The sequence below is a fragment of the Doryrhamphus excisus genome, chromosome 18, assembly GCF_030265055.1.
Source record: "Doryrhamphus excisus isolate RoL2022-K1 chromosome 18, RoL_Dexc_1.0, whole genome shotgun sequence".
NCBI lineage: Eukaryota > Metazoa > Chordata > Actinopteri > Syngnathiformes > Syngnathidae > Doryrhamphus > Doryrhamphus excisus.
In genome coordinates, this window is record NC_080483.1 from 8311703 (window position 1) to 8337942 (window position 26240).

Sequence of the window (26240 nt, forward strand, 5' to 3'; positions counted from 1 at the left end):
AGAAATGGTCAAAATAACACTTTAAATAGCCAAAACGATGTGCTGCATGATTTATTTTCTATAATGTATGTCATATGTGATTCAATTATTGGTTAGGAAACAATAATCATAATAAACTACAGCTGCGTCTGTTGTATTTCTTAGTCTCACAAGAATTTAGTAGGAAATTGTGCGATGGAATCCTTGCAGGAATGGACCAAAAATGTTATAATTATGCATAAAATGCATTTTGCTATGATTTCAAAATCAAAGGTCATATATCATAAAATAGTAAAAAATCAAAATCCTAGTAAATTCCTGTGAGAGAAAGCTCTTTTAGTAAACATGCAGGTGCGTCATAACATTTCGCCAGGATCAATGAGAGCATGTGTGCTAATGAAGGCTAAAATGTCACATGGGAATTAGTGTTGTCAAGGAGACAAGCCAGCGGGTGAAGCAGGCCTGGAGGTATGTGAACTAGGAGATTTACAGGATAGATCCACACAGTCAGTGAGACGTAATGGAACCGCAATCCAACGTTAAAACCATGAAAAGGTCCTGTTAAGTCGACGATGGGTCATTAAGCTTGAAGACAAATACCTGCAGATTAATGACACTCAAAAAGAGTCCTGATCTACAAATTCAACCACCAACCGTTGTTAGTGAACACGTTCAGAAAGCTAGGCTAACAAGAAAAAACCACAACCAGGAAACCCTGCAAAAACTTTTCTTTTGGGACACTACATGCAGACTTTAGAGGGCAAATAGACACAACAAACAAACTCACTGTTGCGACAAGAGACAACCAGCCATCAAAACATGACATCAAGAGAAATAAAATGTGCTTAAATTAATTTAAATAAAATGTGCTTCAAATAAAATGTGCTTTATATAAAATGTGCTTTAAATTAAATTAAATTAAATTAAATTAAATTAAATTAAATTAAATTAAATTAAATTAAATTAAATTAAATTAAATTAAATTAAATTAAATATTGTCAATATTGTCAATATTGTCAATATTGTCAATATTGTCAATATAAAATTAAATTAAATAAATAAAATTCAATTCAATTCAATATTGTTAGTATTGTCGAAATTAAATTAAATTAAATTAAATTAAATTAAATTAAATTAAATTAAATTAAATTAAATTAAATTAAATTAAATTAAATTAAATTAAATTAAATTAAATTAAATTAAATTAAATTAAATTAAATTAAATTAAATTAAATTAAATTAAATTAATTGTCATGTTTTGAGTTGGTTGTTTCTTAACAGTAATAGTCCAACAGGTGCAATTTAGACAGTGACAGAGAAGGGAGTTTAGGCTAATTCTAAGTTAAAAAAAAAAAATGAAGGCCAGTAGGCTCCAAAGAACAACACATCACGCCTTACAAACCTAAGTAGCTATTATGGGCTACATCCTCAAAGGCTGTAGGCTTCCTGGAGGGCTCCATAGTTTTGTACAGCAGAGCATCTTCAACGGGGCTAGCCATGAACAAGAGCCCTATGGCCCGAGACAGGAAAAGAAGGCAGGATACCGGGGCGGAGTGCAGGTGGCGTGACAGGGTTGTGAAATGTGAAGTGGGTAAGGGGTAAGGTAGGGTTGGTGGGGTGAGAGTGACAACAGAGCAGAAAAAAGGGGGGGAGAGGAGGTTGCAGGTGAGACAAGCTGTGATTGATTGGTGCTTTGTTTTGGTGGGTGGGTGCAGCAGTTTGCAAAGACTGCAAACACCGCAGACCCTTTGGTGGGCTCAGAATGTACCTCACAATGTAACCGCCATCCACACTTAAGATACATGTGTTTCCATGACAACCAAACATGATTTGCAAGTCTTGGCATTGTGGGGGCCATAATGCACTGGGGTACAGTCTGAGTCCCGGCCCTGGCTTCCTCTCCTGAGCACCAGGGAGGGCAACTCCTACCCAGATAACTGTGGTAGGGCACAGGGATGAGCTGGGCATTTAGCTGTTTCTGATCTGCCACCTCGTAGGGTCCGTCGTCATAGAAACCGAGGTCGAGCAGAGTCTGGTTTAGCAGCTGCACGCGCATTTCTCCTGGAATGGAAATATTTGAGGCAAAGACACACATTTGTGCAATCCCATAACACACTGGTGGACGTCACCGTAGTCACAGAGAATGACTACTGGTATCGATGGTAGACTGATCTGCAACCACAATATTGATCATGCATGCTTTCTTGGATTAAATGAGTCCAATTAGGACCTGGTCTCATAAATCAATTTCTCTTTTTTTTTATTAATGGATTGCTTTTTCATTCTAGCTCACGTTAGCTTGAACGTTCATTTGAAAAGGTACAAAAAAAGTTTGATTGATTGAAAGTAATATTTTTTTTAATAATAAAACTGTAACAACACTGATTTTACAGAAGACACCTCTGTTCACATTTTGGCATCTGGTTCATATCAAAGATACCTGGTCCAGTTTAGAGTTCACGCAAACTTCCTTTAAAAAAAAATGTTCTGATATTAATATGTGTCCCTACAGCATGTTTATCAGAACCAAATATGAAAAAATCTATCATTGCCTTATGTGGTTGCTCCACTTTTGTCAGAAGAGGTGCTCAAACCGATTTTTCATAACGTCATAAAGAAAAAACCTCCTTCCTGAGGAAAAAGGCTTCACTACGCATCCTAAAGGCTACCTATTATGCTCATTTATTGTCTCTTTGCATCGAGTTGTGGGCTGCTATAAAATAGCTATACCCACAATAACTATCACAGAAAGCTTTCTGGGTGCTTATTGTCTTCCTTATTGTCCTCCATTTTTAGGACACTAAACAACGGTTTCTAATGTATGTTACTGCCATCCATAGGACAGGAATGGAATTGACTGTAGATCCTCGCTTTTCACAGGATTTACGTCCCGATGGCTACCAGCAAAAAAACACAAGTAACACTCTAAACACCCCTGCTAGCTTGACATTGACATTGTCCTACAATTTTGGATTAACATTTGCAATAAAAGTGACAATTGTAATAATAATTATTATTATTTATATTATTATTACATATAAAATATAATATAATATCATAATTATAAATAATAATTATTATAATAATATACGAAATATAATAACAACAATAATAATACTAATAATAATAGTTATTATTATTATTATTATTATTATTATTATTATCATTATTGCACTATCCTGGTTTAAAGTGTGTCTCACACACCTAGTAAACGCATTTATAAATCAGGTATAAACATGATTTAACCGGTCACAGCACATAGCTATGGTGCGTTCGAGGACCAACGAACAGCGTGCAAAATCTCTATACTTGACCAAAAACATTATTGGTTGAAGCATAAAGACAAAAAATGTAAAAAAAAACAGTGGTACTTGAATGCTGTATATTTGACCTGTATTATCATATATTTATGCATTACTTCTGATTTATGGTGGACTCTACTTTCGTTACTACTCCTATTGCCAATCTAGTTCCAATCTTTAATTGGTTCAAATCCCTTACAGGCCTTCCTACCTTTCCAGTTGTAGGTCCCGGGTGCCCCAAACAGAATGAAGTTGTTGTCTGGGGTAAAACTGACGGCAAGACCCTGCTGACAGAATCCAAACTGCTCGTGACCCTGCGGCCGACCCTCACAGAATTTCCACTCCCCTCCGTCCAAGTCATCTCGCTCCGTCAGGTCTTCGCTCAGGACATAACAGCGTCCAATGGGGTCACGTGTCTCCGAGGGCTGGTGCACACGCTGCCTGAGCTCGTAGAGGTGAGCGCAAGTCTGGCAAATGACATTTGGGAGTCATCTTTTATGCAAATTCCTGTCCATGCAGGAGATACTGAGGCAGTGGTGACTTACCACAACCTTGCCCCCAATGCCCTGACTCTTGACGGTGACTCCCAGCCATTGGTTGTCTTTGCTCTCTCTGCTTAGACTCACTGGAAGATGAAACAACTTCATGAAACAAAGTTGCTTCAATTGACTTTGATTAAGATTTCAACTGACCTTCACCATCAATGTCCACCCTCTCACAGTCATACTCCTCTGGTGTGATTGGACATTTGAACAGGGCTCCCGGTCGACTTCCCCTCAAGGGACCCTGACCTGCTGCCTGCGGCGCCCCCACCAGGATCCTACGGGAACCCACATTTAAAGGTTTTAAAAAAGAACATTATGGTTAGACATACTTGTCATCCACATCCACAGTTTGGCATTTATTTTTCTACAACACTTTAGTTTGGGTTTCTATTTAAGGCTCAGCTTCAGGCAAGCCTTTTAGTGGGCGTCCATGCAGTTGTGGGTTTTTCCACTTGCCAACAGTCATTTCATGTTTCAAGTCTTCAGGTAAACATTGGTTAACCTACCTGTCAGTCATTAGGACAGCACAACTGATTGGTTATTGTGATTTTACCCCATTCTCATCAGTGCCTAGTCCAGCTAGCCCCACGTTCGATTAAAATTAACAATTAAAATTCAAGTTTGAGTTGACCAGGGTTCAATTCCACCCTCGGCCATCTCTGTGTGGAGTTTGCATGTTCTCCCCGTGCATGCGTGGGTTTTCTCCGGGTACTCCGGTTTCCTCCCACATTCCAAAAACATGCTAGGTTAATTGGCGACTCCAAATTGTCCATAGGTATGAATGTGAGTGTGAATGGTTGTTTGTCTATATGTGCCCTGTGATTGGCTGGCCACCAGTCCAGGGTGTACCCCGCCTCTCGCCCGAAGACTGCTGGGATAGGCTGAGGATAAGCAATGGAAAATGAATGAATGAATGAATTCAAGAAGCATGGAGTCAAAATCCCGGCACTGCCAACCTGACGTCCACTCTTAGGGCGTCAGGAAGAGTGGTTTACCAGCATACTCCAGCACAGCCACATGGCTGAAATCCATTGCACTCATCCTAATATTGGTCAGTCTACCAAGTATGTTACACAGTGGTGATTAAACCCAGTCTTTGATTGCATTCATCAGTCGTTACAGATAACGCCACTGATTAGTCATGTCATATAGTCTTCATGATAGCATTGGGATGTCTACCACTGGTTAGTCCATTATTATACACAGTAGAAAGAATTACCCTCAGAATAAGTGAGTATTTTTATTATTTCAGTTTCTACAAAATGTAAATAATTTCTATTATTTGTATATCACACGCTTTGGTTTTTAAATCACATCTTTGTATAGCGAGATGATTATTTCTGAGCACTGTAGTGGGAAGACCCAAATAAGGTCACCCTATTTAAAATGACTTGTAATGGAGATTCATAACATAAGCTACTACATGATCCCCACCCTGTCTGCTTGGATATGTTGGTGCACTTTCTACATGCACATAAACAGGACTTGTTGCCAGTCTTCACAGACAGAAACACAACATGACATCACATCATCCGACCTCTGCGTCTGTTGCATTTTGTTTGCCGGAACACGCCGTGGCTCTCAACACTTTCGCTATATCAAGACAAGTGGGAAAAAAAGGAGCTTTTATTCTCAGTGAGGTGGTACGCTGATATTTCGGGGCGCCAGAGGTAGTCACTGCCCTCTACCTTATTAGGAGTGGCGGATTCTTAGGCCAGGAGGCTATTTTAAAAACTGAATGTTGAGCCGCATTCCACCTAATGCCGTCAGCCATGGCTGATGCACAGAAGCGAGACATGAGGACACACAGGAGGAGGAGAAATAGGAAGTGGGGGAAAGTAACTTGGGGAAGGTAAAAGGGGAATGGTAAAAATAGATAACTCTTACTCTTCTACTGCACGACTGAATACAAAAGGTGGAATAAAATCCAAACCTCCATGGCCCTGTGTGAAAAAGTGATTGCCCCCTAAACTTAATAACTGGTTGGACCACCAGGACCATGGGTCAGGACTTTGACAAAAATTTTAAAATTACATTTTTTTTTAAATTATAAAAAAAAATGTTTTTTCAACCTTAAACTGTATTATGGAATACAGGAAGTGAACAAATGTAACAGTTACTGATTGTAAAAGTACCAGATGGAGGGGTAGGATTTAATAAGCTTTGCTTCTTCCTACTCCTTTTGGACATGTGGAACTGTGAACTGATTATGTGATGCATTCAATTGTAATCTGATGCATGTTCAAATGAAATGAAACCCTTACCATTACCATTAATTTGTTTTTTTCATCAGTCATTCAGAGGTGGACTTACTGCTGTGTTTTGGATCATTGTTCTGCTGCAGAACCCGAGTTGGTTTCAGCTTGAGGTCACCAACAGATGGCCGGACATTCTCCCTCAGGATTTCATGGTGCACAACAGAATTCATGGTTCCATTTATCACAGCAAGGCAAGATCCCCAGACCATCACACTACCGCCACCATATTTTGTGTTGATAGGATGTTTTTTTTTCATTACTTTTACACCAGTATGGGACACAAACCTTCCAGATAGTTGAACTTTTGACCACAAAATATTTTCCCAAAGGTCTTGGGGATCAAGATGTTTTCTGGCAAAATTATTGAAGTGGAGTTTTTTTTTGTCTTGGAACTCTGCCATTTGTTTTTTTCCTAGTTCCTTTCTTATGGTGGAATCATGAACACTGACCTTAAAGGCAACCTTGTGTGCACTTCAGCGACATGCAAAAAATAAGAATTGAAAAAGGGGGCAAACACCTCTGTATTTCCCTCCTTGCACACCTCTCACGCTTCATTGTTCAGCGCTGAGTCAGAATGCCTTGTTGTCGTTTCCATCTGCCGGCTCATCTTTCAGTGAACCCACATGACATGTACTAAAAGCTGTGTGGGCTTTGTTGGGGTGGTTTAAGGGGTGTAACATGAATAGAATCTCACACACACACACACACAGCCATACTGTACGACACCCTGATACAGGAGCAGATTATATGAGATAGTTGAGTGCGAGAATGTGCTTTGTTTGGACAAAAAACCCCACATGAAATCTACAAGACTGCCTTAGATTAGATATCACACCTGCAGTAACTACCCCATCTAACTCTATATGTGTTGGACACAATACTTACTATCATTGTCTGCTCAGTTGGAGACCAACCAGCTAGATTGCAGTCATTGTTAAGTCCTTAGTCGTCTGGCAGACCTTGTTTTTACATACAACGCATACTACTGTACTTTTATTTTCTGTTTAAAATTTCCATTTCTCTTTTTTAATAGCAAAAGATACAAAGGTCGACATGATTCATTCTCACACCACAGTGTGGAAATTAAGTACAGTGGAAACTTGGTTAGCATCTGCTCCGGTTAGCATGTTGTTCTATTAACTTTTATTAAAAATGAATGCCACAATTTGCTGAGGTTTGCGTACATTCATGCTATTAACATGTTGTTGTCATGTTATTAATACACTGCGTGAGTCCAACTGCAATATTAAGGATTTTTATCACAAATTTACTTGTTAGCATAGCTTGCTAACAAAATGGCAACCAGAACCTGAAGTCAGCTTAAGCACTCATTTATGACGGCATCAGCGGTTGACTCTCAAAAGTTTACCAATTTTACCCAACTCACGAGACTAGATAATGTACGCAACTGGGTCCAGGGTGCATTTATGCCAGTGAAAAACATTTTGGAAATAGCTCTGTATTCAATACAAAGTACAAGAAAAAACATTTGGTGATGCACTGTAGAATATTGATGATGTAGATTAGTAGTAGCAGATTTAATGTTTCTACCGCTTATCCTCACGAGGGTCACGAGGGGTGCTGGAGCCTATCCCAGCTGTCTTCGGGCAAGAGGCGGGGTACACCCTGGACTGGTCGCCAGCCAATCACAGGGCACATATAGACAAACAACCATTCACACTCACATTCATACCTATGGACAATTTGGAGTCACCAATTAACCTAGCATGTTTTTGGAATGTGGGAGGAAACCGGAGTACCCGGAGAAAACCCACGCATGCACGGGGAGAACATGCAAACTCCACACAGAGATGCCCGAGGGTGGAATTGAACCCTGGTGTCCTAGCTGTGAGGTCTGTGCGCTAACCACTCCACCGCCATGCAAAATTAGTTCATGTTAAATCCATAAAGACTAACCAGCCAATCATTGGTCCCTGACAAACTGTCAATTGCTTATCAATAATGTAACTTGCACCAATAGGCTGGCTTAGATGACCAATATGAAGGCTGAGAGAAATCTTATTTCTGGTAATATCATTCCTTAATGGAATACGTGTGTTTGATTGGCAACTGTAAATCATTCTCGTTAAATTGTGGTTAAACACAGCAAAGACAACATCGCCCTTCTCTTGTTCTGCAGTTCAGTGACCCCAACCCTAGTCCCCCTCCCTCCCGCTCTCCCATGTGATCCAGTCTGCCCCTCCCCCATCCATTCACACAGTCCCATCCTCCTTGAGTCCTCCCCCAAGCCTGTCCAGAGGTCACATCCTCTTGTACAACACCCACACAATGAGTTCAAGAAATGCATCATCCTGCATCTCTTAAAGGACACAAATTTCACTAAACCAGTCACACGTCTACCCTAGTAGATTATTATGGTGCTGTGATTTTGTTTGATAGCATGCCTTTTGTCCTACATCCATTGTAATGTACACCTAGAAACACAATATGAATACCTTTGCCCCCACCCCTTGCACCTTTGCCCCCAAAGTCTGACCATACTCTATTACCATGGCTATAAAACTCTTAATGCTACGGAAGGACAGAGGTTTATTATATATCAGTGGTTCTGATGGATGGATGGGCCACTACCTAAAAACCATACATCTGCCATACAGGCTGTTTTTCCTTAGTGTATTTCTTATGGTGGACTCGTGAACTCTGACCTTAACAGAGGCAAGTGAGGCCTGTGTTTCTTTGGATGTTGTGGGGTATTTTGTGACCTCTTGGGGTCACCACTGTTTCAGGTTTTTGTCTTTTGTGGTTAATGGCTCTCACTGTGGTTTGCCTGAGTCCCAAAACTTTTGAAATGGCTTCCTATTCTTATTCACAATTTTTGTATTTTTTATAATAAAAGGTTTAATTTTTTAAAAATGCATTTTGTGTTCAGTTGTGTTGTCATTATTTTGTGATTTTTTTCATTATTGTGATTATTTATTATTTAAATTTTTTTGCTGATCTGAAACAGGGAGGGGGCAAACACTTCTTCACACCACCACATACGAGTTCCTTAAAACAATGGATGGAGGGACATCTAATTACAGCATATACCTTGTGTGTTACTTTTGACAGACGGATAAATGGACAGACTTCCTGTTATATATGAGTGGTTTTAGGTGATTGGACAAACGGACAACTAGTTATCTATAGAAGGCAGTTGCTATGGACGGATGGACATTTGTGTAAACCAGTGGGTGGCATCTGAAGAATGGGCAGACAAACGTCTAATGCTTCTTATAGACAGATGAAGACAGCAATATACTTCTGGGACATCTTTTATAGTTGCTTAAGGACAGATGGGTACAATGTCTTGTCAACTGGGTGACACTTGACTATTACTTTTTTGAGAACATAAATGGCTTCGGAAATGATCCAGACAGTCCACTAATGAGGCCTGTGGGGGGCATTAGTCAAAGACAGGCACCTCAAAAAAAACATTTTTAAGCCTAACCCTTCCTTGGAATGTTCCAGGAGTGGACTATTCAAGTTTATCAACCATTTCCACTCATGAACTGCCATGTGTTGATGTATTTTCACACACCATTGAAACATATGTTGCAGCATGGGGGGTCTACCATTGTTGTTGTGAGACAAGACTGTGTCCTGACCTTGACATAGAAAACATGTACAGGCATGCAGACGTTCAGTATGAGTTTAAAATACACCTGAATATTTACCCACGGATAGTACTACTACGACTACTACGACTACTGTGCAAGCTGTCTGTCTTTAAAAGTGACTTACAGAAAACTGGGAAATCCACTGTGCTGATGAGAAGACGACAGCTGAGAAGTGCTGTGAATCATTATGTGTGCCACCAAAGACCCAAGGCTTGGCTAATGCACTATAAAGCGCTAAAAGAGAGAGACAGAAGCAGCTGGCACACCAAGGAAAAACCCTTTTGGGACACAGGGGTTCAATGCCTGGTGATTCAACATGATGATTTGTTCTCGGACGTGCTTAAAAAGACATTTCACAAACTGCTTTTAATGATCCATTGCGGACTGTAATGTTGACTAATAATTCATAACACACCATAGCACCACTATGCAATATAGGGGGCACTGCAAAGATTTTGGGGGAAAAAAATCCCCAAAACTGCTCACAGGAAGTTGATATAACCAAACTGCGTCTCAAACACTGTGGCAAGCTTGAGTTTAAGGGGAAGTGGTCAGAGGCTCAATTTGTTTTACGGAATTGGGTTTTTATTTGCTAGCAGCTTAGAAAATATCCACACAGCAAAAAATAACAGGGGGTCATCAACTCTAATCACTAGCACACACGTTGTTCCATTGTTATCATTGCTGAATCTTAACTCGGGCATTCAATTACCTACGACCACAAGTTGCTTATTCGGATATAGTCAAAATGGTAGTACTTGGAAAGCAAAATGTTTTTAAAGGGGACCTATTATGCTAATTTTCCGTTGTGGACTCCTATAGAGCAGCAACACACAATAACCAGAACACAAAGCTTCATAGTTCTTCCAGAATCTGCACCTATTCAGCTGTATTTCTTTGTATTTTGTTACCACAAAAATGATTGGTTTTAATTTATTCCCACTTCGCCATGGTTGGTCACACTCACCGCTAGCTGCAAACGGTATAGGAGTTGATAATAAACAGAGCAGTATCTTTTTTAAATGTTGGCCTTTAACATACAATCATATGTGTTGGATTCCGAATCTATACTTGCTTATCCCTACAAGTAACCCTATCCAATGGTCATGTGCATCTTTTACAACCTCTCACCTCACCAGCTGGTCCTCATATTGATCAACCTGTGAACCAGCATTTCCAGGGGCATCGATGGAGTAATGACTAGCTGACATCTGTTCTTTTTGACCACCTTGTAACCAGTCTTCTACCCATAAAGTACATTGGGAGTCAGGTCATGGATATCAGATGATGATAAAATGTTTGCTATTTTAAAGAGTGATCACATGTTTAGGTTATGTTAAAGCACAAATCTTACAATAATGTAAATAATACCAAAAATTATGATAGCTACAAAATAAATAAAACAGAAAACTTAAAACAATGTCCTTTTTTTCCATTACATGTATATGGAACAAGCTAAAATATTACTTGTTCTTTACCTATTTACACATTGCAGAACTAGAACGTTCAACGTTACACTATTCTGCACTCCTTGTGTATGCTAGCAGCCCCGCCTCCACCCACCAAGACAAAGACTGTATAACTGACAAAAAGGCTCACTCACTTCTTGCGATTGTTCTAGGGTGCTAAAACCAATGCACAGAGTGAGCTCCATTCATGCTTGTCCATCGGCCTGGCATTGTTTGGTGTGACCTGTGTTAAGCTGTCAAACTGAAGCCATTGACGCACAATGTGCACCCCTTCTTGGTGTTGGCAACCGTACATGACCCAGCACAATGTAGGGGTTGCCACCGCATGCCAATTGATATCTGTGATCGGCTTTGAAAAGCAGAAATCGGCAACTACCAATTGGTGACCAATCAATCAGAACACCCCTAAAAAAAGACAAATACATGATTATCATTACCATAATAAAACTGGATAATATAAAAAATAATTTATATGTGATATTATATTAACATTTACTTCTTCTTCTTCTTTTTCTTTGGGCTTTTCCCTTCAGGGGTCCCCACACAATTCAAACGCTTCCATCCAACCCTGTCTTCTGCATCAACTACCCTCATTTCCTCCTTCACTACATCCATAAACCTCCTCTTTGGTCTTCCTCTACGCCTCCTACCTGGCAGCATCCTTCTACCAATATATTCACTATCTCTCCTCTGGACATGTCCCAACCATCTCAGTCTGGCCTCTCTGACTTTATCTCCAAGGCCTCGAACATGTAATGTCCCTCTCATGTACTCATTCCTGATCCTATCCATCCTGGTCACTCCCAAGGAGAACCTCAGCATCCTCATCTATGCTACCTCCAGATCTGCCTCCTGTCTTTTCCTGTCATTTTAGCTGAAACTCTTCTATCACACATCAAGCCTGACACTTTTCTCCACCCGTTTCATCCTGCCTGCATACGCTTCTTCACTTCATTGTTCTGGACTGTTGACCCGAGGTACTTAAAATTCTTCACCCTTTTCTCATTAGCATAAATAAAATGACTACTAATACATCATATAAATATAATTTATCTACATGATGTATCTTGCAATGAAAAACACAAAAAGCTTCAGTATTAATACTGGTTTGATTGCATACCATTGTTACTACGTACCACAAAAAAGCAGTATCTGCTTTAATTTCCTGTTTGACACAACAGCATTATCATATAGAGATACTATTATCTGATTGAACACACACACTGGTGCACCTATCACACAGGGCTGCCATGATTTATTCATTCCCACATAAGACCCCTCACCCATATTTTCTGTCAACCATCCGTCAATAATGAACACTAAAAATAAAAAAGCCATGCGGACGATAATGCCTGCTTCTCCATGCCCTAAAAGGAGGGAAAGAATACCATGTTTTTCCTGCTCTCAGTCTGATTGAAGTTTGTCTTCCTGACAGTGCAGATTGTCCTGCTCTCACAGGGTAATATTCCTGAAAGCCTTGGACCGGCCTGCCTGGCACCAACGCTTCCCGCCGAGCTTTTGTGCGGGTCAACACGGGCCAGAGGAGGAATGGCGGAGTGTTAAATGGACAGCCAGTAAAGCGGGAGGGAGGAAGGAGTATTTATCCTGGAAAGTGTGTGTGTGTGTGTGTGTGTCAATCCCTCACACACTTTATTATAACTATAAGGCTCTCACATGAGTGGTTTCACGACAACAGTTACTGCAGGACCCACTAAAAAGGGGGAGAATGAGCATGAATTGAAGAAAAAGGGGAGAGAAAAAAGGGGGAGGCTGTTCTTGGACCAACGAGAGGGATGGAGGGATGGTCTTTTATTCCGCTTTTGTCATGCAAATCACGCTCTGGGATTATTTCGGTCCACTTTCTGTGTGAAGGAATTGTACAAATGGGACATATTTATATGACTCAGGAAAGAGTGTCCATTTGAACCACTTCTAAGAATGTAAAAAAGTCATTAAAGATGACAGTTTTATTGTTTTAAGTGTTAGAATGTCAATTAAAAGTGTTAAAATATGACTTAAAAGTACCGGCTTGACTGTATATTATTCAAAAAATGCTAAATAGCTACCATCCCAAAGTATAAAGGTAGAGCTGTAGTACAAATAGAGGTTGTCCTTTTTCCAATATGGCGGTGATTTATAAGCGTGCTATAACTGTCACGGTGCAACAATACACGCTCTAAGCAAGATGTTGGGAGGCTTAAATGACTTCCTTGCATACAAGAGCTGACCTCATCGGGTCAGACAATGAAGATAAAGCATAATAGACGTCTTTCAAAGCTCCCAAAAACACAACACAGATGATTTGTGCCCTCACACCCCCACATCATGCACCCCCATCATAACACATGCTGATGCAGTGCAGCACACCAAATGATTTGTGGTGCAAAGATGCTGTCATGACTTGCAACTGCAATGACAAAATGTTACATTTTGAATCAACCCAGGACTTTTTTGCATCACTAAAACAACAGAGTGCCCATGTCATATAATATGATATTTGACTAGTTTCTACAGTATGTACCTAAAAACAGCAGCTCTCTCTTGTCATGGAAAGGATCTTTGAAGAGCATTTTTGACAAAGCACTCCCGTCATATTAAAGGTCTTTGACTAGTCCTTAAAAACAACAGTGTGATCCTGTCATATAGAGGATCTTTGACTTGTGTATTTGTAGTAGGTCCACAAAAACAAAGAAATTCTGTCATAAAGAAGATCTTTGGCTACTCCTTAAAACACAGCAGCATGATCCAATTCATTCATTCATTCATTTTCTATTGCTTATCCTCAGCCTATCCCAGCAGTCTTTGGGTGAGAGGCGGGGTACGCCCTGGAATGGTCACCAGCCAATCACAGGGCACAAAGAGACAAACAACCATTCACACTCACATTCATACCTATGGACAATTTGGAGTCGCCAATTAACCTAGCATGTTTTTGGAATGTGGGAGGAAACCGGAGTACCCGGAGAAAACCCACGCATGCACGGGGAGAAGATGCAAACTCCACACTGAGATGGCCGAGGGTGGAATTGAACCCTGGTATCCTAGCTATGAGGTCTGCGCGCTAACCACTCGTCCGTCCATGTACAGTGAAGAAAATAAGTATTTGAACACCCTGCTATTTTGCTATTTCTCCCACTTAGAAATCATGGAGGGGTCTGAAATTTTCATCGTAGGTGCATGTCCACTGTGAGAGAGATAAACTAAAAAGAAAAATCCAGAAATCACAATGCATGATTTTTTAACAATTTATTTGTGTGATACAGCTGCAAATAAGTATTTGAACACCTGAGAAAATGAATGTTAATATTTGGTACAGTAGCCTTTGTTTGCTATTACAGAGGTCAAACGTTTCCTGTAGTTTTTCACCAGGTTTGCACACACTGCAGGAGGGATCTTGGCCCACTCCTCCACACAGATCTTCTCTAGATCAGTCAGGTTTCTGGGCTGTCGCTGAGAAACACGGAGTTTGAGCTCCCTCCAAAGATTTTCGATTGGGTTCAGGTCTGGAGACTGGCTGGGCCATGCTAGAACCTTGATATGCTTCTTACGGAGCCACTCCTTGGTTTTCCTGGCTGTGTGCTTCGGGTCGTTGTCGTGTTGGAAGACCCAGCCACGACCCATCTTCAATGCTCTGACAGAGGGAAGGAGGTTGTTCCCCAAAATCTCACAATACACGGCCCCAGTCATCCTCTCTTTAATGCAGTGCACTCGTCCTGTCCCATGTGCAGAAAAACACCCCCAAAGCATGATGCTACCACCCCCATGCTTCACAGTAGGGATGGTGTTCTTCGGATTGTACTCTTCATTCTTCTTCCTCCAAACACGCTTATTGGAATTATGACCAAAAAGTTCTATTTTGGTCTCATCTGACCATAAAACTTTCTCCCATGACTCCTCTGTATCATCCAAATGGTCATATGCAAACTTAAGACGGGCCTTGACATGTGCTGGTTTAAGCAGGGGAACCTTTCGTGCCATGCATGATTTCACATCATGACGTCTTAGTGTATTACCTACAGTAACCTTGGAAACGGTGGTCCCAGCTCTTTTCAGGTCATTGACCAAGTCCTGTCGTGTAGTTCTGGGCTGATTCCTCACCTTTCTTAGAATCATTGAGACCCCACGAGGTGATATCTTGCATGGGGCTCCACTCCGATTGAGATTGACCGTCATGTTTAGCTTCTTCCATTTTCTAATGATAGCTCCAACAGTGGACCTTTTTTCACCAAGCTGCTTGGTAATTGCTCCGTAGCCCTTTCCAGCCTTGTGGAGGTGTACAATTTTGTCTCTGGTGTCTTTGGACAGCTCTTTGGTCTTCGCCATGTTACAAGTTAAAGTCTTACTGATTGTATGGGGTGGACAGGTGTCTTTATGCAGCTAACGACCTCAAACAGGTGCATCTGATTCAGGATGATACATGGAGTGCAGGTGGACTTCTAATGGGCAGACTAACAGGTCTTTCAGGGTCAGAATTCTAGATGATACACAGGTGTTCAAATACTTATTTGCAGCTGTATCACACAAATAAATTGTTAAAAAAATCATGCATTGTGATTTCTGGATTTTTCTTTTTAGTTTATCTCTCTCACAGTGGACATGCACCTACGATGAAAATTTCAGACCCCTCCATGATTTCTAAGTGGGAGAAATAGCAAAATAGCAGGGTGTTCAAATACTTATTTTCTTCACTGTAGATGATCTTTGACAATTTGGCATTTTTGTACTAGGTCCCTGAAAACAGAGCTGGATATAGAGGATCTTTGACTTTCTACAGTAGGTCCTTAAAGACAGCAGAGCATCCGATCGTATAAAAGATCTTTGACTTGTCTTTAAAAACAACAGTGTGAACCTGTTTTATAGAGGATCTTTGACTTTTTGACTTTTTTTACAGTTGGTCCTTAAAACAGCAGAGTTCTCCTGCCATATAAAAGATCTTCGACAAATCTTTAAAACCAACAAAGTGTTCCCGTTATATTGAAGATCTTTGACTAGTGCTGAAAACAGCAGTGTGATTCTGTCATATATAGGATCTTTGACTTGTGTATTTGCAGTAGGTCCACAAAAACAGCAAAGAATTCCTGCCGTATAGAAGATCTTTGGCTCGTCCTTAAAAAGAGAAGAGTGCTACTGCCATATAGAAGATCTTTGACAAGTCTTTAAAAACAACACAGTGCTTAAAAACAGCAGTGTGATCCTATCAAATATAGGATCTTTGGCCTGTGTTTTGGCAGTAGGTCCATATATATATATATATATATATTTATTTTAATTTATGTTATTTTTGTGGTGGACTCTTGATGATCTAGTGCTGATTTTGTGAGTGAGATGATGATAATAAAAATGATACAAGTATTTGCTGCTGTCAGGCCTGCGGGGGCTTGAACAAGGGGAGTTTCCTGTCTTCGCCATGTGCCCAAGTATTAGTGGAAGCTCTTGTCATGGCAGTATAAATAGCGTATTGACACATAACTCAGACTGAAACGCCCCAGTCCTCTGTCAGTGGCTTTTTTGGAGCTCGGACCTCCATCATGGCCAAACAATAATACCAAACAGTTCCACTCCAGACCTGAAGATGGCAGTGATGCACATTACGAAGAGTGCTAACCCCGTGATGAAAAAACACATAAGCCTCATTTAATGTGTTCACTGTTTCGCCCTTACCTGATGTCATGATGCTAGCTGGTTACATGTTAGTCTTGCTGACGCTAACGTATTTAAACAATATTAAAGGTGACAGGTGAACATCAATACAAAAGTCGTTTCGAGTAGACTTCCATGTTGTTCTAATTTCAAATCAGATCAATATAAAGAGAAATGACACTGCAATTAGATTCCTTGAAATAAGTTCATTAATACTATTGCTTTTCTATGGTTATTATCATACTTCCTGTGCCATCCATGGTATCATTTTGTTGTGTAGGCACACAAAAAACAAGGAAAATTTGACTTTCAAGACATATTTTAAATATTAATTCTACTCTGAATATTGCTACTTATGGTGCGTTTCTGTGCTCATGACTGAGCAGTGGCACGCAAAGAATGTCGAGAAGACATCAGCTGTCACACAGATTGACTTTTGTCTCTTTGAGTTTTTGGCTGAGAAATAGAGGAAGGCAGTCACATTGAGGAGATTGTCTCTGACTTCACACAAAGACGCACAAGAACGTCAGTGTGGGCTTCAAGACGCCTTCTATTGATGGCTTCTCTGATGTGGGATTGTGCCTCCAGGAAATGAAGAAAGTCATCCACTCACAGTGAAAAGACATTTCATTAGGTACACCTGCATGACAATCTAATGCAGGGGTCGGCAACCTTTACTATGAAAAGAGCCATTTCACCCACTTGCCCACTAAAGAAAAATAGCCTGGAGCCGCAAAACGTTGTATGTTTAAAACAACATTGGAGGGAAAAAAAAAAGACGAGTTGGAGTACTCTTGCTAGTACTGGAGATAAACTTTTGTTTTTAAATGAGCTCTAATTTATTTTTTAGAATCGTCAAATAACTCATTAATAATAATTAATAACTCAAATAACTCAAAGTATTACTCATTTCCCTTCATGTTAACCTGTCAGAGAGAACTGGATAGCATCCTGTCTGCTCATTCAGTCACCAGTCAGAACTCAGTCAGGATGCATTCATGGTCTCACACAAAGTTGGATTTTTGTAAACTCATAACAAAGACGTGCATTTTCACCACACGGGTGCTAAAAAATATTCAAGCATTGCAAAGGGAGCCGCAACAAAGAGGCTGGAGAGCCACATGCGGCTCTGGAGCCGCGGGTTGCTGACCCCTGATCTAATGCGATCCAATACAAACTTCTGACACATAACCAAAGATAGAAATGCTCACTTTTTTTATTTTCATTCACCTATCCATTATAGTAGTAGTTGTGGTAATATTGTTATTATTTTAGCTTGGTCAAATATTCAATAAGGTATTAATAAAAAATAGTAATAATAATTATTAGTATTATTAGTATTAACATTTAAAAAATGTTGTATATTTAAAAAATCAAATTTCACTAATACAATGGATAAATTCTACCTCATAGTAATAAAAAAAACAACTAAAAACATTTAATGAATGAATACAAGTTGCAAAAGTTTACAAACCATTGTAATACATCAACTAATACTAATAGTAATATTAGCATTATTATGTATAACTGTCTATCTAAAAATATTTCATATTCTTCACATGATTGATGAATTATATAGGAAATATTTATATGGAATCATTAAGTGTAAATAATACAATAAGTGACATAATAAATAATAAATAATAAATAATAATAATAATGATGATAATAATCATAATAATAATATAAAAAACATATATATAATATAATAATTTAGCTAAAAGTGACACAAACAATATACTGTGTAGTACTGTAGCTGTTATATACTGATCACATGACTGCCACCTACAGAACTGGAGGATAGGAAGTCGCATAGTAGTCAGATGTATTTCACTGTGTACCTATTGAAGTGTCTAGTGGCACAGCGACCAGAGATCATGTTCAAAGTAGTAATATGATGATAAGAACATCACCATCATCATCATCACGTTGAGTCACAGCGAGATGACCCGAGGCAGGAGTCCCAACACAAAGCTGCCTCACATTGAAAGCGGCAGTGAGTCACTGGCATCTAATTACAACACTTTCGGGTAAATTGTCTCATGTCTGTGCCAGATGATGACGACCACATTCGCTTTTGTAAATGTGATCCACAATCATGCAGCTTAATGGAAATGTATTATTCATACAGAGGAGACACTTTCACTGCTTGCTTTGGGAATAATAAATTAGCCTGCTGTCATGATCGAGCTATTTTCTGTATGTTTACTTTGAAAGACACTTCATTAGGTACACCTGCAGCAAGACTTCACAGCAGCGGTCTCAAACACGCGGCCCGTGTGCCAAATGTGGCCCGCAGGACACTAGTTTGAGACCCCCGCCTTGATAAGAAAGTTTAATGTTAGGGCGGCCCGCGCAAGTTTGATATGGATGCTGTATGGTATCATGTACCCAGAAAAAATTATTACGTTTGATTAATGTTCATGTTAAAGGTTAAATAACTGTTAATAGTTATCCTCCCTATCCGTGTGGAAGTGCTAAGTTTTTGGCTATTTAAGTTTAAAGGAAATAACTCGAAGGCTACCGTTTAGGTCGCTAGCTCTCTAGCTCTCTAGTTTGCGAGTTAGCATGTGTCTCAAGACCCTGCAGTTGCGCAATATGTTGTAAATAAAAAGAGTATAAATATGACTATAGTCATGTTTTGTCATGTCTACAGGGCTCTAATAATGCTTTGTTAATTTTAATCTGAAAAAAATATTTGTCTACCCACCAACTATATGTGGTTTCTTAATTTTTTATTATTTGCTGTTTTATTATTATTATTATATTTATTTATTACTGATTGATTTTCTTTATTCTTGATTTGTTTATTTATTTTTCATCTTATTTTGTGTAGAAAAATGAAAAGTAAGATATTTGAGAACACTGGACTGTTTTATCAGAGCTTTTCTTGTAGAAAATTGGAAGCAAAGCGAAGGTTTTTACATTTTTTTGTTTTTAATAAATGCTTTTTTTTTTTTTTTTTTGGAAAACCTGATGCGGCCCAGTCTCACCCAGACCCTAGCTCCAGTGGCCCAGAGGTAAATTGAGTTTGAAACCCCTGCTTCACAGTAATGTGTCCCTAGACCGTACTTATGAGCACAAAACATCCATCATCACCTTGCCACACTCACTAATAACTAGCACTAAATATGAAAGTGTTTGCCATATATAAGTTTAGCCATGCTGTCGCCTGCCCAAACCAGTGCTGTGACATCAGCTTTCACGGTCCTTCCTTTTAGTAGTTTCTAAAAACAACTTAGTTTAAAAACTCTAAAGTGTCGTATTGCAGCACAGTGGGAGGCCACGAGGAGAGTCAATAAATAAATACATAGCATGTAACATCACTCCATTGCTGGTATGGATGACTCAGTGCTATTTTTAAAAAATACGGGAAGACAGCTTACTCTCACGGGACACAACATTAGGTACACCTGAACAATGGACCATTAAGGTTTAGTGTTGCATGTACCGGAGATGTCATATTGAGGATCTTTGACTTGGTGGTCGGTCCTTAAAAATAGCAACCTGTCATACGGAGGATCGTTCACTCGTGATTTTTCAAGTAAATCATTAAAAGATGTTTTTTTTAGGCGGTCTTAAAAAACAGCAGCTTGATTGGAAGTTCTCTGATCTATGTTTTTGTAGGAAATTAGAAAAAAATTGGCAGCCAGTCATGCGGTTCTTTGACCAATATTTTTCTAGTACATCCTTAAAAATAGCATCCGTCATATAGACCATTTTTGATTCAGTTTTTTTTACAGCAACAGATTCCTAAAAATAGCAAGTGACTTTGTCATATAGAGGATCTTGGACTTGTGTTTTTAGGTCCTTAGAAATATCTACCTGTTTTAGAGGATTTTTGACTTGCATTTTTGGAGTAGACATACTCAAAAACAGCAGATCACTCTTGTCATTTCTTTCACTAGCGTTTTTGCTGTAGGTAAACACAGCATCTTGCATAGAGGATCTTTAACCAGTATTTTTGCAGTCAAAACTTAAAGATAATAATCTGTTGTACAGAGGATCTTTGACTCATGTGTTTTTTTGTTTTTGTTTTTTAAGGCAGATTCCTAAAAACAGCCGGTGACTTTGTAATATAGAGGATCTTGGACTAGCATTTTTGCAGTACATCATCAAAACTCATTTCATATCAAGAATCTTGGACTTGTGTTTTCTGTAGTAGGTCCTCAAAAATAGCAGAGAACAACACACTCTTCCATGACTTAGCAACAAACATTATCATGAAACATCTGCTGAGTCAGCACATATGCTCCCATCCACACTTCAGTGTATTGGCTGAGAGCAGGTTGAGCGCATTAAGATGCTCAAGTTCCTGCAGCCACTTGACTTCCGAGTGTCCTAACAGTGATTTAGCACAACCATGCAGCACACACACACACACACACACACACACACACATCTCAGTGATTCAACAAGAATGGAGACAAGTGGAAAACTAACTCCAACTCACCAGCTTTGAGGTTCTGGTGTAAGCTGCTGATGAAGTGCAAGAGAGAATCCAAAAAAGGTCCCACGGTCGCCCAGTTTGTGCAAGGTGTGAGTAGTATCCAAGTTGAAAGTCCACACGTGGGTCAGCAGAGTCCACAGTAGCCAGAGGACGCTGGTCTTTGGAGCCTTAAGAGGACATCCAGAGGGGGAGAGGGAGTTCCAACCAGCATGTCCCAATCCTAGTACGGCTTCCATGGCCTAAGAGATGAAGATCTTCCAGTGAGGCCAAAAGAAGAGGAAATCCTGCTCCTCCTGTGGCGGGAAATCCTCTTTTTGTTGCTGTTTTTTTGGGAGGTGCAGTCCAGTGTGAGGACGCAGCAGCAGGCTGGGAAAATGTGCTCCCGGTGGATAGTAGTGCAAGTGTGCAAGCAATAGGCGCCTCCCCCCCCTTCTCCATGGAGGACAAGTGCCTTGAATAGACCGCTCACTCCTCCCCCCTCTCCATCCTCACACACACACACACACACGCTGGCTCTCAGCTGACAGCAACACTCAAGAGACCGCTGCCAAAATACCAGGCAAGGTTGTCAAGGTACTTGGAGGCCATTGGATAATGGATATACCGAGTGGGTGGAAAAAGATACAAATATAAATAAAAATAAAAATACACCGCACAGTTTGCCCTGATAGGTTCACACGGTCTAAGACAAGGTTAAACTCATTCAGTGGTACTTTTTCAAATACTTACAAATGAACAAACAATTATTAGTCTTACTGGATATTGTTGCTTTTTTCCCCCATTTTTATATCTTCCATATTTTTGTTATTGTCTAGGCTTTCAAAATAATTATTAACTGTGATTGTTTATTTATCATTTATTTACTAATTTGATGTAGGTTTCAATTTTTTTTTTACCCAGTTCCATTTATTTTAGTAACGTTTTGGTTTTTTAAAGTTATTTATTTACACTTTTGCAATTCATTTATTTATTTATTATTGTCATTTATTGTATTTTTATTTATTTATTTGAGTTACATGGATGTATTTATTTGAGTAATTAATTTAATGTAATCATTTACAATTAATTAATTAATTTATGATTGTTGTACTGATAGATTGCATGATTTTTTGAATTATTTTTTGTATTTTCATCTTTTATTTATTATTTAATTTAATCTATTTACGTTATTTACTCATGATTGCTTTAGTCCTTTTTGTATGTTTTCTTCATTTTAATTAATTAATTACATTTCTGTATTTCTTACATAATTTCTTTAATTTAAGTATTTGCTATTTTATTCATTTCTAATTGTTTTATAAATTTTGTTGTATTTAAATTCCTTTTAGTTAAATGTTAGTACTTTCTCTACATTATTTCTTACCTTTTAATGAATTAATCATTCAATTTTTTTCATTTTTATTTCATTCATTCCAATTTAGATATGTACTCGATGAAAAAAATACTGGTGAGCCAGACTTTTTATTTTGTAATTATTATTTTTTTATTATAATTTAATTATTATTATTTTTAAATTATGTTTTGTTTATAATTATTAATATTGTATTTTAAGTGGGTTTTTTGTTCATTCAATTACAAATGTAATTCATGTTCCTAAAAATGTCCATCATATGAAAATGTCAAATCTTGAGGGGGAAAAAGGTAATTATCACTGGAGGAAAAATCTTAATCAGAATGAGTTAATGTCCAAAATTGCACATGAATAGTGTCAGACCAGCCGCTCGTAATTACGAGGACCCATAATATCACATATTTCTGGGAAAAGTTCCCTCAAAATCTTGCACTATTTTTTATGTATTCCCGCGAATACAGCGTACATCATATCTAATATCTAATATGTAAAATGCTGCATTATAGTACAGTACACATTATCATGACTGTGAAGTAAATACGTATATGATACATGAGAGCATTTAGTGGGCCTCATAAGAATGGACTGTGTGGGAAGTCCCAAAAGGACCAAGATGTTTAAAAGAAAAACTTTCCCACACAAACTTAGTTACAATGTCATTTTCACAGAGACTTCATATCATCAGAGTACACTGTCGTTTATACTATCGTTTATATTACGGATCCTGCAAGAAGCAAGCTGGTGTTCAAATGTTGCACATGATGCTTTATAGCATGCAACAGTTGAAGGTGACAGCTGCCCCATAACAAGTCATCAGGTGGCGCAAACCCGGCAGCTGCAGCTCGGAAGCCCTTGAAAAAGTCAACATTCCCTCCTCTCGCGGGAACTCTAAAAGTCACATTTTTCTGTTCACTTTTTGGCCTCTCAGGACTATCTAATGCAGTCCAGATTATCTCCCTAGAGGTTACGTCTTCATCTGTCATGTGGAAAACTTACCCTATTACGCAATAGAGTGAAAATTAGCCAAAAATGTGCACCCCCAAAACCTGTGCTATTGTTTTTCTAACAAATACAGGGTGGCGCTGTTTTCAACTTGATAAACTGACTTGATATTTCTCACACAGCTCAATAACCAACTGTAACTTCATGGTTTTCAGGTAAATCACCACTAAATTTGGTACAAACCTGTAGGGGACACAAGCATGTGTGTGGAAAATTTCTGCTAAATTGGTTGAAAAACGGGCTGCACGGTGAGTCAGTGTTTAACACGCAGGCCTCACAGCTAGAAGACCTAGGTTCGATTCCCGCTACCGCTTATCGTCATAAGGGTGGCGGGGGTGATGGAGCCTATGCCAGCTGACTTCGGGCAAGAGTCGGGGTACACCCCGAACTGGTCGCCACCCAATCACAGGGCACATATAAACAAAGGCGACCTATTATGCTAATTATTCACCCCTTTGTATTTAGTTGTGGACTCCTATAGAGGAGCTACAAACAATAACCAGCACAGAAAGCTTTCTAGTTTTTTCCAGAATCTTCACCTGTATTTCTTTGGATTTCATACTTCACATGAAAACAACCATCCATCCATTTTCTATGCCGCTTATCCTCACGAGGGTCGCAAGGGTGCTGGAGCCTATCCCAGCTGTCTTCAGACGAGAGGCGGGGTACAATCTGGACTGGTCGCCAGCCAATCACAGGGCACATATAGACAAACAACCATTCACACTCACATTCATACCTATGGACAATTTGGAGTCGCTAATTAACCTAGCATATTTTTGGAATGTGGGAGGAAACCGGAGTACCCGGAGAAAACCCACGCATGCACGGGGAGAACATGCAAACTCCACACAAAGATAGCCGAGGGTGGAATTGAACTCCGGTGTGTGCGCTAACCCCTCGATCACCGTGCAGCCTGTAAAAATGATCATTGTACATGCTACTGATGACATCATAATGAATTATCACCAATATTAACTAATTAAATGGGATCTGATCCAGATTGTGCATTTACCCGCAAATTTCCATGACATCATGTCCGCCACATATTACATCACATTTAAATTTTGTACAATTCAACATGTAAATGCATCATAGCTGCAGCATCACGGTGGAAGCGACGTGAGGAAGTCATTAGCAGTCAGAGCAGCACCTCAAGGAGAGATCTTATTTTAGACGTGAGGCAGCACATACGGGCAGGGTCATTTTTCCTGTTTTAGCCCTGTGTACCTTCTTCCACAGTCAGCACTATTACTGTATTGATTCATGGACACTAAAAGACGAGTGGGAGGAGGGTGTGGTGGGGTGGGGGGGATGCTGTAAAAGGGAGTGGTGCTGCTTATTATGGGATTAAATCCAAGCACGTCCGTGGTGGCTATTTTACTACACTGGTTGCCTCAATACAGTGCAGATGTTTTCTCACGCGTTTTGGGACATTGAAGGGAAAATAAAGAGTTAGTGTGTGTTAGTGTGTGTTGTACAAGCCGGATATGAAGTGCTGCAATGCAACACTGCAGATATTCTCAGGGCATTGAATCAATCGTCACTGGACTGTTCGGGTTGTCTTAGAACACATGCGAGCATCTCATCTGAGCAGGCTTCATCAGTTCATCAGACGACTTGAACAGTCCATGACTTTGCAGGGTTACTCGAACAATATGACTTTTTTCAGTCACCTTTTGCCAAATTGTTGCACTGTCCACCAACCTTGTATCTTTCTTATTTTTTGTGTGGCGATGGTTTGTACACTTCTTTGTTGTCTTTTTGTGTGTGTTTTGTGTAACGTAACATAAGGTTCCAAGTTTTTTCTCATAATTTTACAACCTTATTCTTGAAATCTCAGATTATTTTAATATATTGTTGTAACAGGGGGCGACACGGTGTTCTAGTGGTTAGCGCGCAGACCTCACAGCTAGGGGACCAGAGTTCAATTCCACCCTTGGCCATCTCTGTGTGGAGTTTGCAAGTTCTCCCCGTGCATGCGTGGGTTTTTTCCGGGTACTCCGGTTTCCTCCCACATTCCAAAAACATGCTAGGTTAATTGGCGACTCCAAATTGTCCATAGGTATGAATGTGAGTGTGAATGGTTGTTTGTCTATACATGCCCTGTGATTGGCTGGCGAACAGTCTAGGGTGTACCCCACCTCTCGCCCGAAGACAGCTGGGATAGGCTCCAGCACCCCCGCCACCCTTGAGGAATGAATGAATGTTGTAACAGGCATTGACTATGAAAAAGGGGGGTACTGTTGTGAAAATTACTGATGTAATTTGTTTGTGCTCAGCTGCTCTGATTTGACGCCAAATACTAAATAAATATTTGGTTCCTTCCTAAGGAGCTATGCTCTACTTTACCTCGGACACGTATGACACGTAATATTGCGACATCAAAATTACATGAATAAAGCTGTTTTAAACAGGAAGTTAATTTTTTAAACTTTTTTTTTTCTCCAAAAATTCCTCGCCTTTCTGGTTAGATTTTCGACCCCCATGCAGCCTTAATAGGATTACTTTTGTTTAAAAAATATTTAATTTTCTTTGCAGGGTTACTAGTATATTCTCAAATATGCCATTTTTGTGAATATTACAACCTTTTTAAAAAAAACAGTTTTTGCATAAGATGGGAA

The 26240-nt window shown here is 39.5% G+C and overlaps 1 protein-coding gene across 3 annotated transcripts in view; it reads right to left on the reverse strand.

The window, feature by feature from the left end:
* Positions 1-21634, reverse strand: part of itga7 (integrin, alpha 7) — a 35013-nt gene extending 13379 nt beyond the window's left edge. For 2 of the 3 annotated variants that reach the window (XR_009120067.1, XM_058055248.1), the window contains exons 1-5: positions 21267-21634; positions 3974-4101; positions 3827-3906; positions 3493-3748; positions 1909-2040 (exon numbers count right to left, since the gene is read on the reverse strand). Coding sequence is in view for 2 of the 3 variants with exons in the window: in XM_058055248.1 (XP_057911231.1) it covers positions 1909-2040; positions 3493-3748; positions 3827-3906; positions 3974-4101; positions 21267-21499 (829 nt within the window). In the remaining variant the exon portion in view is untranslated. Of the gene's footprint in view, positions 1-1381; positions 1490-1908; positions 2041-3492; positions 3749-3826; positions 3907-3973; positions 4102-21266 lie in introns of all 3 variants that reach the window. The other variant, XM_058055249.1, reaches the window with a different exon arrangement.
* Between the last annotated feature and the right edge of the window lie 4606 nt (positions 21635-26240).